Source organism: Patagioenas fasciata, chromosome 8 (genome assembly GCF_037038585.1).
Source record: "Patagioenas fasciata isolate bPatFas1 chromosome 8, bPatFas1.hap1, whole genome shotgun sequence".
Classification (NCBI taxonomy): Eukaryota; Metazoa; Chordata; class Aves; order Columbiformes; family Columbidae; genus Patagioenas; species Patagioenas fasciata.
This window is the reverse complement of record NC_092527.1, coordinates 38,367,396-38,382,965: the sequence shown is the minus strand read 5'-3', so window position 1 is coordinate 38,382,965 and position 15,570 is coordinate 38,367,396. Positions and strand designations below refer to the sequence as shown.

General features: G+C 37.6%; 1 protein-coding gene across 10 annotated transcripts in view; it reads right to left on the bottom strand.

Annotated features, from left to right (window-relative positions):
* Positions 1 to 227: 227 nt before the first annotated feature.
* The window catches only part of PLEKHA1 (pleckstrin homology domain containing A1), a 37,847-nt gene continuing 22,504 nt past the window's right edge, over positions 228 to 15,570 (bottom strand). For 2 of the 10 annotated variants that reach the window (XM_071812220.1, XM_071812221.1), the window contains exons 6-13: positions 14,143 to 14,274; positions 12,378 to 12,521; positions 11,333 to 11,401; positions 8,127 to 8,191; positions 7,108 to 7,171; positions 5,828 to 5,917; positions 4,658 to 4,698; positions 228 to 2,771 (exon numbers count right to left, since the gene is read on the bottom strand). In XM_071812220.1, coding sequence (XP_071668321.1) covers positions 2,378 to 2,771; positions 4,658 to 4,698; positions 5,828 to 5,917; positions 7,108 to 7,171; positions 8,127 to 8,191; positions 11,333 to 11,401; positions 12,378 to 12,521; positions 14,143 to 14,274 — 999 coding nt within the window. In that variant the 3' untranslated portion in view covers positions 228 to 2,377. Of the gene's footprint in view, positions 2,772 to 4,384; positions 4,733 to 5,827; positions 5,918 to 7,107; positions 7,172 to 8,126; positions 8,192 to 11,332; positions 11,402 to 12,377; positions 12,522 to 14,142; positions 14,275 to 15,570 lie in introns of all 10 variants that reach the window. The other 8 variants (XM_065843469.2, XM_065843465.2, XM_071812222.1 and 5 more) reach the window with 7 other exon arrangements.

The following is a 15,570-nucleotide window of genomic DNA, read 5'->3' as shown; positions in this document are numbered from 1 at the left end:
ACTTCATTGCGTAACAGGTAAAAATTCCACAGAAGAAACCAAGAGCAATAAAAGAAAAAACATTTCATTCTGTTTAATTTCTTTCCCAGACTACACAACCTGATCAGATTTGAAAACTAAAAAGACATTATAGCTGGGTGAGAGAGAATCCAACCTCTTACGTGGTAAAAAGAAACATATTGTTCTGATAAAATATTTAACATGGTGCAAGGAAACACAGTCAGATCTTAAGTTACCCAAACTGATTTATTGACAATTTAAACGTGACATATTTACAGCACTGTTTCTAAAATAATTTAACAATTTTCATAGATTTATAAAAGTACTGATAAATAGGAGACCCTGACAATTACCAACCACAAATATTTCCTTATGCTACCGAACTACAACAGTAGTTCTTTTCTTTTTTTCATTCTTTTTCCTCTTTTTGTAAGTCCCATAATGGAGCTGCGCTACCTCCACCCGATGTGTAAAATTGCCAATACCAAAGTATAATAAAATGAACATGCAGAGTGAAAGCTGTACCAGAGAAGTGATTTCAGATGTTAAACTACAGTAAAAATATTTCAATGCCAAGTGTCTTCCACACAGAATGGACTTGTGAAAAAATAAGCTTTTAAAGAGCTATTGTTTTATCTGTCTAGAAGTTAAAACCTACAATACTAGTTCAGACATTTACAGTAACTTCCAATTCTGTGCTAGTTTTCACATGTATCTAAAGAGTCAAACAAACCCAGTAATTTACAAACACCGCTGCCCTGACACGGCGGTTAGTTAGCTTATGGATTAAAAAAAAAGAAGGTGCTGATATAATTTAAGGTTTTGAAGTTAGATTATGTGTCATTCTGGTGTAACACCAATTATTCTACCCTTGGATCAACAAAGGACGTGGTAAAGCCATCCACAGCTCAAGCAGGAGGTCAGCTTGGAAGCTGGAGAGAAGATGGACCTGTGTGATATGTATCTGAGGGTACAGGAGACCAAAACAGTCATGGCGAAGCTGGACAATTGGAATCACAATAAGCAGCAGCATGAGATATTTGCGGGGTGTCGATTAAAGCCAACGCTTTTCAGAACCGATGAAAAGTACAACGCTCAATCTACTCCAATACTTGAAATGTAAAGGTTCTTTTCATTTGCATCACTGAAGCCCCATAACACAGTGTACACAAACAACAAATACTTTTAAAAATCAAATATTGCACAGCTAGTAGGTGCAATACCAGAACACTGGTATCCCTAGCATAAGATTTCTATCTTAAATAGCTGGTTTGAACTATTCTGTTCAGAGCAACTCCAAGCCCACGTTCAAAACCATTACGAATGGTTTGTGTACGTAACTAATCCAAAAGTGTTTCGACAAGGTGAGAAAGAAACAAACCACAGGCACCTCAGATTCTTAGTGCAGCAGAAGTCATAGGCCACAACTGCATGACAAAGAACAGTTCGGTACCAATAAGTACAAAACTAAACGAGGTCTTCCACTGATCGATACAGAAACAAGAACTGTTCACACAGCACTGAGAAAACCGTTCTCAAAACAGCCATCGAACGATACGTTTAGACATTGAAGAAAAATAATTGCTGCAAAGCCTAATGTAACACAATATAAACCCTACTTAGTTCAAAAGATCTAAAGTGTCCAAATTCAAAAGTCCAATTTCTCTTCTCCCCGCTCCAAAAACACCACTACATGCAGTCCACTCAAATCCAAATGTGCAAAAAGTTCTAACCCGCCTTTAGGAGTGCATCAAAAATAGGCTGACTAGGCAAAATATTATTTTAGTGGAAATTTTACAGCACCATAATTAGAATTCCAAGGGAGTTCAGAATTCTTGTTCTGATAACAAATCAGTTGACACTGTTGATCCTAAAGAAAAGAAGAAACATTTTGTGCATTTCCTGGTATCTGGAAGTCATGGAGAGAAACAATTCTGATCTATATGCCTAAAATCTTACTGTAGTTCAAAATGAAATTAAATAATCACATTTGTTGGCAATAAGTTCTCCACAATATAGCATTAGTTGTAAATTTAGTAAATTTGCCAGATTAGGAATGAAAAGTTGCTGGTACCTTGCTTACTTGCAGATGTACGGTTTTGGTTTTGTCTTTGTGCAGTTTGGCCCCTCCCTAGTAAGTGATCTACTATCAGCCTTTGAGAAAATGCGGAAGGTCCATTGCTGACCTTCCGCTGAAAGGCAAAACACAAACACATCATATATACACATGTGCACAGAACCACACACACGTGTATATATATAAATCAGTGTTGCTTTTTTTTTTTGTTCTCATTTCCTATAATTTTCTTTGGTTAAGAGTCCGAACAAGGAAATTAGAGGACCGAACAAATGGATCATTCTCCAAACGCTTCCACCACTACACATCGCTAACTGGAAGGCTTGCATCATCCAGATCCACAAGGCCAGGATCCTGTTCCTGAGTGCCATTTTTACTTCGGGGTTCCGAGAGGCCCCGTTCAGTCACTTTGGAAGTTGATTCTCTTGAAGCGACAACCTGGATCTTGTAGCTCCCTGGCTTGGCCTTGGTAAAAGACTCGTGAAATCCTCGCTTCTCCAAGGCAGGGTATTTGGCGTGAGGGTTTGGGACCAGAGGGTTGCCGTGAGCGGCTGCGGAATGTGAGGCGCCTGGGGCTGGGGCGGCAGAACGGAGAGCGTGGTTGGGTTCGGAAGAAGACTCGGGATGCTCCTGGAAAAGAAGAGCACGTGTCCGGTGAAGCCGTCGTTGGAAAGATGCAGTTGCAGATTTCACTCTCAGAAAACAAAACAACAAAACAAAAAAATCAAGACAGAAAATACACAAAGCGAAGCATCAGCCACAGCAGCAGGAGGCAGGTGCTTTCTCAAGGCGGTGTGTTATTAAATGTGAGCTTACAGCACTATGTGACAGCAGCATCAGTTGCTTCATTTGAAGAAATTAAATTTCTCAAATCAACCTCAGCAGCTCTTTAGACTTCAGAATACAATCCAGCAAACTGAGGTTTCTCCTTTTACTCAGATGTTAAATAACCTTTTGAAGATACACGCTTAAAGTCCACTGAAAGTGACATCTTTCCAAGGGAAAAATGTTTTTAAACATTATTAATATACATCAGGCACTCATATCCTAAGTCCTGAAGCAATAATGCATATTTTACTGTTCCCTCTTCTTGGGGTATCAATCTCCCCAATTTGTTCCAGGGACCAAGTGAAAACAAAACCTATTTTAAACTATCAAGGCTGTATTAATGCACCTAGAAAAGAAACTGATCTTTAAGCTATTCCTTCTAATTGTCAAGTTACTTTCTGTTGTTTATTACTCTTAACTGCCATTCTGTTGACCATAGACATAACTTTATTAGATTGATACTGTGAGAATTATCTTCCATCATTTACTTGTTGTTAGAAACAAGCTCCTAGGCTACCTAGGAATGATTTAGATGTCTAGAGCATAGTTTAGACGCCCTAGGATACCCTGCCCTACCTACAGCTGTATCTCCAGAAGAAAAAATTCCTCAGATTCTGCATCGTATCTACAATATCTCAAATACCCAGAGATATCTAAACCAGTGCTGGATATGGTGTGAAGTGATACGATCCAAACTGCGTGTGACGATGCAGCAAACACGTCCCTCCGGCTGCGTCAGGAGCTGCTGCCACTTCTGCCCTCATTTTCGCAGCAGTTTTCTTTTTGAATGCTACCACATGAATTAATGAATTTAATCATAATGGATTCTGCCAAGTACTACTGTTATGTCTTTTAATAAATTGATTTAGATTAAGGGTGAAGGAGCTGTGCAACTTCTTTTGGACTTCAGTTTTGCATTCAATTTCAGTGAAGTATCTCGTATTATTTACTTAGCCTTATTTCATACCTGACTTGACACTCCACTTTAAGAAAAAGCGTTTGCTTTAGAACATACAATTCAGTGATTTACCAACTATTCTTATTGTTAACTTCAGTACAATAGGCCAAAAGTAAGGGATATCAGGACAAGTTGTCTATAATAAACTTTCTGTTAAATTTTACTGAAGGATACTCAGATTTTACTACCCACACTGACTGTAATTTCACAGTTAAGAGACTACGCCGCTGCGTTACTCCTGAGATGTACCCATTAGACCTTATAACACTTCTACGCTTGAACTAATAATGTCATGCAGAGACTTATAAGCCATGCAAATCAGGCTACAGTATCATCCTGCCAATTACCAGAGTTAAAACGTGGGTGGTTTTGTGTGCACGCATCTGTATTAGTTTGTGGGTAGCTTAAATTTCATTTTGCTTTTGCGCAGTTTCAAAAAAATGTAAAGTAAAATGGAAATATGAACTCTCATGCAAATTAGTTTTAATACTTTCCTATGAAAATGACATCACATAACTTACATTTAAATATACAGTACTCTTTGAAATACAAATAGATGTTTTTGCCATGTTTAATTTCCAGTTGTTTTAAAAGTAAGAAAAAAAACAGTGCAAGCCTGTAAGTGGATGATATAATTTATGAGTTAGTTTTCAGTAATGGTAATGAAAACAAGTAGCATTATTTTTACTTCTTTTTATAGTGCAAATTAGTCTCTAGTCCTAGCCCTCTGTTAAGAAGGCAAGTTTACATGAGAGCCCACATACGTGCTGCATTCACCAGTTCTTGATGTATACCTCGGTATACAAGGATTCGACAGCCTTCTGGCCTGCCGCATCTGGAACACAGTGCAAAGCTAAGATTAGAGTAACCTATACTTGGGGAAAGAAGAGAAGAGAGGAAAAAAGAAAGAAGTAATGCAGACAGTAACAGCTGGATCGCTCAGTTAGCCCCACAACGATAAAAAGAAAAGGCATACACAAAGGAAAAAAGTTATCTGCGTATTTTCATTCCCCCAAAAAGAACCAAAATTGATGATAGGAAGTTTAAAATAAAAGCATGAAGCAGCTCCCAGCTGCAAAACAAAAAATAACTGAGAGCTTAGACTGAATTAACAAAAATACAATATCAATGCAAATATTATACAAAAGTCAGATTTAAATGATTGGATTTCAGATAATGGGGGTAACGATATATTCAGCTTAATATAAAACATCCCATAGCCAGCAAGTGAAAACCACAGCTTGCAACATCTGAACTGTTAAGTATTCCATTGTGGAGATACCTGGAGACACTGTGACACCACTGTGACCTTCATGACTTCTCATAAGTTATTGTACTTTGTACCGAACACCTAATACAGTTTAAAAGCAAAGATGTCTGGAATGCAGGTACCCACATGGCTTCGCAAATCTTAAGACTTGTCACAGTTCAGTGTTCACGCTCGATGGTGTTCACACTGCATTTTCAACACCAAACGTTAACTCATGCGAGCAGAGACATCTCAGAGAAGCTACTTTAAATTTGAATCTGTATCTGCATATACAATAAACTATCAACAATAGATAATGACAATTCAGTAGTCAGAGTTGTTAAAAACAAATTAGGATATTGTCATTTGATTGCAATTAGCAGAAACACCTCGCAGGAATTGGAAAGCTTCAATTTTACTTTCAGACTAGTAGTAGTGAAAGATCATACTGAACTTAGACTTTTTTCTAGGTTAGCACTTATATTATCTACGTGTTCAAGACAACGCACATAAAGTTCACTACTGGTAAGACTAAGAGAAGTGCTCAATTAAAAAAACAAAGTCTTTTCTGTGAGTCTGTATTATAGTTCATGCAAAGATCCCACGTTACTACAGGACATGACAGAGAACAGGCAAAAGGAAAAGCAACTATAACTTCATGTGCACAAGTGAACACCAACTAATCACATTTTTTCTCAGGTTCAGAATAACATACGGAAGCTGCCGATCTTCCAGGTCCCCGCTGTGCTACAATGGCCCCAGAAATTGCTTTTATCCAACTGTGCATGTCTTCTGGACTGTCCGCCTGGATCAAACAACATGCATTACATTCAACATCACCAACTCTCAACTTTCTCAGTGTCCTGAGCATCTGCATTAAAATGACAGCCTTACCCTGCTTCATGAGCCTGTTGTTTAAAGCCACTTAACTCAAACATTTCTTAGTCTTACCCTGAATTTACTACTATATGTATATAGTTATATAAAATAAGTAGGTATTTTTATACTATTTGCACATTCTAGACTCCAATTTTTACTTTAAGTAAACAAAAATATTAAAGTGCCTACAGTAGATCTGCTGAATCCACTTAATCTTTGAAGAGTGACACAAGTTCTGTATATTTCAGTCACTGTTGCACTTCCATGGGGTATTTACTGACCAGTCACAGGAAAATCAAAATCAGTCTCTGTTGGAGGTCAGCTGTACATTTACTTAGAACAACTGTGCGAAAATGCAACAGATTAACAGTGAATAAATACATATCTGGGATTAAGACAGATAAAAAGTTAAAGCTATCCCAGAATTTAGTTGCAACTTTATTAAGCAAGCACATCCAGCCAGCAAGAAACATCTGCAACATGGCAATTATATTCAACTATAGGACAGCTCATAACTCAGCATCTGGCACCGTTGCCTGTATTAAACTAATTGGGCCTTTCTCATCCTACAACAGAAACTCAAAAGTTATTTCCAGTAGTACTACTTCCAGCATCACATTCCCAAACAGCTGGGAAAAGCAAAGTCTTTGTGAACTGTATTATACCCAAACATTTAGAAGGTGACATGGTAAGGATGCAGTGTTTAAAGTGCATCTGGATACATATTATCAAATGAGTACTGAAATCCAAATGCTCCTGCACTTTAGTAGATATTTATTGTGACAAGTGACTTGAGAACCCAACTACTATACATAAAAATTCAGTACTTCAAAAGAAAGATTTAATATATTGAGTTGAACCTACAGAGTCTGAAGACCTGAATACCAACCATATCAGGATTTATTGTTTATTATTATTTTCATAGGCTACCAACATAACACTTGCTGTTACGTGAAATATTTCTCATGTGCATCTTTCTGAAATATAACGCAGATCACATTCCCTCTGAAAATCACAGCATAGTTAAAGACAACTACAAAAGCAAAATAGCAGCTCTTGGCTTTCAGCGTGGCAGTCTCTTGGTTTTGCCCAAAGTTTAAAAAAAACATAAATTACCTGTACATAAAAGGTTCGAGAAGTTGTTACAATTTCAAAGAGATTGTCTCTCATCATTATATCACTGTAAATGAAACAAAAATATTTCAACAGCAAGTACAACCTTCCCACTTCATTTTAAAAAGATGTGCAGAGAATCGGAGCATTTGTTGTCCAAAGACATTTCTGTATCACTATAGTGCTGTTATTTTGGTAAATATCAGGTAGAAGAAGAAAACCAGCACCACCTCCTCATCGTAGCCCTAAGACTCTTTAGTTTATCAGTGACAGCCATGCTGCTATGTATATTTAATTGGAACATTCTAAACCATATCATGTTCAGTTTAAAAACTTTTCTTGCTCTAGTAAAATGGCTAAATTTCGTATTCATATTTTGTTAGGACTTTGTAAAGTATTGGCCCAAAACAGCAGCCTGCTAGAAGAAAAACCATAATGTCCAGCATAACTACTACAAAGGAAATTCATTCCTTACTATGTTGTCACTTGGTGGAAGGGAAAGAGCAGGAGAGAGTGTTCTCATCTGAACTCACACACTGAACATAAGGTAATGTTCTCTAAAGGTTTAGAGACACTATACGTAGACTACAGACTCCTAAAATTGCTGCCTCCGACCAGGCAGCACCCATCCATCTCTAATTCATGACTGCACATTACTCCTTTGTTCCACCCTTGTCCAATACATTATACCCAATGTTACAAGTTTGAAACACACGCTAAATACAGAAAGCTCAGAACCAGCTTTATGCACTAAGTTCTCCGCTGCTTCCCATGAGCAACTTGGCCGTGACAAGGCAGCGCAGCCCCATGGAACCGCGTCAGCCCCATGGAACCGCGTCAGCCCCATGGAACCGCGTCAGCCCCATGGAACCGCGTCAGCCCCATGGAACCGCGTCAGCCCCATGGAACCGCGTCAGCCCCATGGAACCGCGTCAGCCCCATGGAACCGCGTCAGCCCCATGGAACCGCGTCAGCCCCATGGAACCGCGTCAGCCCCATGGAACCGCGTCAACGCTTCTCACCTTTGTTTGCATTCCTGAACTTTATGGACCTCCTTCAGTGGTATAACCCTAAGAGGTTCCTTTTCCTGAAAATAAACACAAAAATAATTCAGCAGAGTATATCTAACAACCGGAATACAGTGAGGAAGCCAGAGGTCAGGACAGCTGACAGCAGCAGACTTTCTAAATGAGACTTTTCAGGCAGCCAGTTATGCAAAATATGGTGTCAACCAAAATTACATTTGCTTTTTGTACGCATTGAACCAACCATGGCACTTGCAATGAAGAGGAGGACAAATCAAGAATTTAAAAACCCCAAAACATACATTCACCTTACCACCTGTCCCTTTCCCAAACCAGATCAGAAAATTAGATCTGGCTTAAGGCAGTTTATTTCAGTAAAACCGCTCCTATATTCATTTACTACGAAATGTTATAATACAAGGTGTCTTGTTATTTTTACTGCATGACATAACTTTAAATAAAATTCATTGTATCCTATACTCAATACAATTAAAAATATGAAGAAATCAATCATACCAGAACCCGTAAAAGAACAATTATTCTTAAAGCGTATGAAAATCCTGCTACCGTAACAAACCCAAGTGTTACAATTCTGTCCAAGTTTCACACAACATGAAAAACATGAGAACATCCAAACAGAAAATACTTTCGGTTTTGCCACGACAGCCTAATGTCATACGGAGTTATTTTCCCACGGTTGTCGCAGTAAAACACAAACAAACAACTTGTTTTACCTCCTGATGTGTTTTCTTTAGGCAATATTACAATGGGCTACTTCAGTTGGCTTCAGCTTATAGACAAAACACAAGTTGTCAGGTCTGGAATGATTGTTTTCTCTATAATTTCTATTATGCATACTTAAGAGATTTATGTTGCTACAGCAAGCAGCGAAAGTCACCCAAATATCACCATCCTCAAATGATAGTTTTCATTAGATCACTTTACAGCAGATCACATAGACAGGTTTTAAAACTTGATATTTTCAGTTGTTTTGGTTCTCTCTTCCTGGGCTCACTCATCCATTACAACAGTTTTCAAAGTAATACATCAAACGTCAACTGCGAGACCGCCCCTGGAATACAGACGCCTGATCTCAGCTCAGAAATGATAATCTTCCAAATCTGATATTGTCTGTATGACTGACCAGGGCCCTTCCTCCAACCAAATAGAGCAGATCATTAAGGGAAGGTGGGGACAGGACACCAAACAACCACATCAACAAAGATATCCCCAGAATCTATACATCCTTCAACTACAAATCCCCATCCAACCAACAGCAACCAAACATAAACCCCCAAACAAACAAACACACACACACACAAGCACCAAAAATACAACACCCACACCATCTTTTACATTTTGGAGAGCAGAGAACTTGGATGTATTTCTCCAGATGCAAAAGATATCCAGTAGGAGCCATGTGAAGTACTGGTGAGCAGGCCGGCTGCCAAGACAAACAAACTTCAAGCAAGATCCACACTTGACTGCTGACTGGGGCTACTGGGAACTGAAATCCACCAGAAAGCAGCTTTCCAGAATTAGAAATCTGATGCTGCACTGGCTGAATAAAACCTCCACGCTACAGCCTTCTTAACCACAAAGGCAACACAAACAATTGCTTTTCAATTTTTTCCCCTATCTTGGTGTTACTCTCATTAGGAACAGGAGATGATTAGGGATGGGGGGATCTCATGCTTTGCTGCAAGAAATCATTCGCCACTTGAGATCTTCCAAAGAAAGCACTTCACCCTTTTTGTGTTTGTAGGAGATAAATAAAATCTGATGGGTATATGATTAAATTGTTGCAGGTGTTTTCTTCTTGGCATGTTGTGCCGTATGAAAATGTTGCCCTTCCCACTCCAGAGTAAAGTGTCTCCAACATGTGTGTTTCAGACAAGGCAGATCCTAAGTGTTTAAAAAACTATATGAAACGTGATTATCATGATTAGGTTTTCTAACCATGGAATTCTCTGATTAGCCACTATAGTCCAATAAAAGGACACTGTATTATCTGCCTATTCAGTACTATCTATTCAGAAGAAGGATGACTCCCTCAAAATGGAAAGAAAACCTGATTTCAGTAAAAATGGTGAAGCAGGATCTACTTCGCTGCTGTCTGACAGCTGGTCAGTCCAGTACCTTCCTCACACTGCACTTAGAGGGCACTAAGAGAGTTTAAATTGCTCATTTTAAATAAACTGGAAAGGAGCAGGATGGAACATGAAAGGCGGATGTGTTTCTACCAGCTTTCTAGTATGCTCTCTCATAGTGCAATTCTTCAATGAGCAATCTGCACTCAGATTTTACGTTAAAATGAACAGAGAGGGTTTATTAGAAGCAATGTGTAAGAATTGTGTTATGCTGACAGTTTAACAAAGACAATGATGCAAGATCAAACTCTGGCTACTGTTGTATTCTCTCATTAAAAGTAAAGCAAAAGTTTTCTTCAAAACCAGTCTAAAAATTGGCTTCTTGACATTTTGCATCTCACAGTGGGCCTGTAAACTCAATTTTCCTTGATTTATAATACTCTATAACTCCAAATTTGTTCCTTGTGTGCAGATGTTCTCATGTTTACTAAATGTGGGATTCCTTTTTGGGGAAAACAGATCATCCCCAGTACCAGCCACTTCATTTGTAAATGAAGCCTAAAAGCACTTAAGATTTGGTCAAAATTGGTCAAAAGGTTCAAGAGAGATGAGTAGGGAAGAAAGAACACAAAACCAAACCAAACTAAGTGTTGCTTCTAAGCAGTAGAATTCTTTACCTGTCGTGGCTGCCCTGGTGAAAGAAGCATGTGGGGAAATATCCCATCGTTTATATGAGAAAACACCTCATAATCCTAACATTAAATTAAGAATTACAAGATTACAGTTTTGTCTCGCCACATAACGATCAGCTGTTTCAAAACCATCATTAATTATATGTGACTACAAAGTGACATAAGCTACTAATACAAAAATCAGGGTTCTTGTAGAATATATCCTATTACTGCTCTTCAGTGCCCTACAGACAGGTTTCTAAAAGGCAGATTGATGTCTGACTTAAGTCATCCTATTAATTTGTTGTTCTTCCCAATCCTGAACAGTTCTTCCAGCACAGACTGACTTGCAGGATCAGCACAGCACATTTTTCAAATACAAGTATGCTTCTTTAGATTTCTTTTTTGCAACTGTCATTAGAAAACACATTTGGAAACTTACCAGTTCAGACTTGAAATATCCTATTGTGTTTTCATCTAACTGAAAGTATCTTCTCTTCCAGTTCTTCATCTGTTACAAGAAAAATAAATATTTATATACTTTTATATAAAATACAAATATATTTACATCTTCTATTACTTATTTATATACTTAACTACATTTGTAATTGTAACTTATACTTACATTATACTTTATAATCCCTATAATTATTAATCTATATATTTACAACTTTTATATATTTCATACATTTATTTGTTGTACATACATATAGTGCTCCAAAAATAATTCTGCCCAATTATTTTTTTAAACTGCAAAAATTAAATATTCTGAAATCTGTTTTCTATTCTAAGGATTTCTCAATCGCCACAGAAACTGTGGCAGCTCAGCAGCACAAATACCCCATAAGAAATGTAAAAAGACAATGCATTAAAGGTTTCTTGTTTAGTTTTAACAAAAAAATGCATGTTACAAAAAGAAGCTTGATAACCCAAGATGAAATGAGTCTGAGGACCCATGAAACACACTATTCCTGCTTAATCTGAACTATCTGTTCCTTCTTTTCAGAAGGCATCATGTGAGTAGTTCCACTTGCGCTAATCAGTCTGACAAGTTGTACAGTTCTTCCTCTGAAGTGAAAAATGAGCTTTTTGAAACATTTTAGCGATTTAAAAAACATAGACACATTGAACTTGTGCCTTAATTTAGATGCTTCTAGCAAGCAAAACAAGAATTCCTGCGTAACTATAGAACAGAAGAACTAGTGGCACACACTGACAATAACATGAAAATCTCTGCGCACACAACTTTTCCCTCTCCAAAACATCTCCAGCAACGTAAGACCGAAGAAAGTAATGAAAAGAAGTAACACAGACATGAATTCCGTGCTACTGGAGGGTAAGTTCTATCTTTAGCCATCATTAATACTGTCTGTAGGGCTAAATTAACTGGTAATTATGTCCTTTTTGTTTTTAATCATCTACTTCATAACTACCACCTTAGGACCTTTGTTCTTTCTTAATGAATCACATTAATCTTAAATACTTACCACTGCTCCTTGTTTTACACAGTAGCCAGCTTTGATAATAGCATTATCTGGGGGATGCTTGGCAGTAAAATAAGGAAGGTGACTTTGTGACCGTTTCAAATAATTTCTATCGCTCCCTTCACTGCACTCACTGATTTCTTCTTTCTAGAAAAAAAGCAGGAAAGTTCAGAATAGTCTCAGTTTTTTTTCTAAAAGTCTAAGAATAACTACACTAGTTACAAAAGGAAATTACTGTATCATCCCCTGCCCACAAATCCCATTTCTAACTTGATTGAAAGGATAAAATATTTCAACTGATTTCTAGAGACAATTAATGAGACTCTCCAAGGGCTCCGGTTGAGAACTTGTAAGCTCTATTTATAAATTATACTAAAAAAGTGCTGAATGTTCTCAATGAGACTCAATGAATAATGTTACAGACCTAAAATCAATATATGTATTTAGTGAAAACACATAATACGATTTGAAGTGCAAAGCACTAGCGGTGGCTACAGCAAAGAAAAAGCTGTTTCTAGGACCACAAGTCACATCCGAATTTATCAACTTTTTAAATGCAGTTCAGGTGTATACATGTCATTTACATGAAAATAATCCAATCTGTAAGTATTTTCAGCTCAGGGAACTTCCCGAAACAGGTCTCTATCTTTAATACTGCACAGATTCTTCTTCCATGAGCTTGGCCAACCTCTCAAATTGAGAAAAGTTCCTCACACCCACATCACCTTTTGGCAGTGGGTGCTTTACATTTTATTATTAGTCCCTGAAAGGAGAACTCCTTCCCTTTGTTTCACCTGGTTATACCATTAGCTTTGTTTAAAAGCCCACAGCTCTCGTAGTGGAAAAGAAAGTTTACACCATCTGCTTCTGCTGATTGCAATTGTGCAGAGCTCTTATATCCTCCTTCAGTTATTTCTTTCACACACAGGTACCACCAGCCCACTCATGTGGAGATCATTCTACATAGACCAATCAGCCCTGAAATCTTCCTCTGAACCTTTCCAGTTCTCGTTTTTAAGATGAGAACAAAACTGGACACCATAATCAAGGTTTTGGCCAAGGCAGGATTTATTCAGCAACAAAGATGTTTTCTGGTTTGTTCCTCCTTCTGCTAATAAAACTTTCTATTTGTGGGTTTTTCCTGCACTGTCACTGAACAGCGAGATGATATTTTCTTAGTGCAGCTGCAACTCCTCCCTCTCACTCAGTGGAAATGGTTATTCCACAATCTAGTATTTTCTATTAAAACTAACACCGTTTTTTGCAGAATCCCCTACATCACATTTACTTCCACTGAATTCCACTTGCTTATTTTTTCACACATACCATTTCACAAGGCTCTTCTGCAGTATTTCAATCTGCTCTCATCCTCACTACCCCAATAACATAGTGTATATACTAATCAGCTGATTTAATCATCTCCTGTTTTACCCACTTGTCCTGACAGTTAACAATGCCAAAGTTCTGTCTTTTTAATGCCAACAATTAATTAATGTTTTCAGCATAGTAACTGATATCTAAAAAGAGTAAAAATCAATACTCAAGTAATTCCTTGCAGTCTTGTATAATTCTCTATAATCGTATATAAAGGGAATAAAATACTCAAAACAAAAAAATCCACCAGTATCAATAAAAGGTTCACAAAGTATAAGTCCTCCGAGGAAGGTGACGAGCTGACAGTTATATTGTGATACATAATTTATTCTCACCTGTCAAACAACAAAGCTTTCTCTATCAAACGATACCACACTTGGTTTTAGGGTATTACCTGGGTAGGTGTAATGATAGGAACACCGCCAACAATTTCTGTCCTGTAAGACACTTGCTTCTTTCCACCTGGGCTTTCAGCTTGACGATTTGCGTTATCCATTTGACACAAGGGATCAGACTGCTTTGGTACCTGAAAGGGCAATATGATAATTGATATAAAAAAATTCATGAAGACCTAAAAAAAGCCCTAATCGTTATTCAAGCATTTTTCACTTCTCTTCGGCAGGATCAAACAAACGTTTTCTAATTGTAAAAGGCTAGAAAGAGCTTACATGACTTTTTTTTGCAATGGCTACGCAAAACCGGTGCCAATAAAGACATTTCACCGGGTGACTCGAAATCTAAAAATCAACTCCAGCTTTGTCATTAAGTGCTATACTTGATCTTCCAAAAGCACTGCTAATTTGTGGGGAAAACTGGTTCGTTATTTTTCACCTCCTTTCAGTTTTAGTATAATAATAAGCGCTTTAGACCAGAGAAGCCCCAGTGTCTGCAGAGCCAGCCCAGTAAGGCCTGACCAGTGTGACATTTGCACTCACATTCCAATACTTGGCATGAAGATTGCGTGTACTGTCTCCATTAATCCTACATATACTGCTAAATCCTGTCCCAAATGAGCCTGTTTTGGACTATCATTAACTACTAGATAATTTACTCGAATGTGGAACTAAAACAATCAAGACACCACAGCGATTTAGTTTCCCCAATAAGTGTCTTGGTGTAAAATGTTCACTCAAATTTCTGAGTTTGTGCAAGTAAAGATCTGTAACTTAAGAAATGCACCAACAATTGGTTACCTAAGGCATTTTCTTTTATAATCTCCTGTCACCACTAATATTCATATAGTAAATCTGAAGTAACTTCAACAAGAGGAGATAAAAAGTCTCTCGCCAAAATACTCTATCCAGCAATTGACTGGATATTTACACAGGACATTGAAACTCCTTCAGAAAGAAGGGACAGAACAATCATCTTTACACAATGCATTAACCATGCAAGGCTGACATGTTCAAAACTTGAAATTGAACCAATTTAGACCAAAATTTAGACCTGATGCCCAGCATTGCTTGTTCAAACAATAATAATCACCTTACAAAGAAGTATAAACAGTCCTGAGAGCACCTTCTCTTACAAATACCATTTTGAACAGTACTCGTAAATTGGTGCACAATGTGCTAGACTGCAAAGGTCCATAGTTATTGTGAAATTATCAGCACTTATATTGCAATGAATTTTGGAGGATTACAATCTACAGCAAGTAATGCTCATATGAAAATAATTGAGTGATCTTAACAATTTGATTAAATCACTGGTCATACTAAGTAACTTCTGAACAGATTAGCAGGCCAAAGCTTGTTTTTTCCAAGATAAAAATGCTAATGATTTCACCAGCTATTTAGAATGCAAGTTAAACACACGACAAACT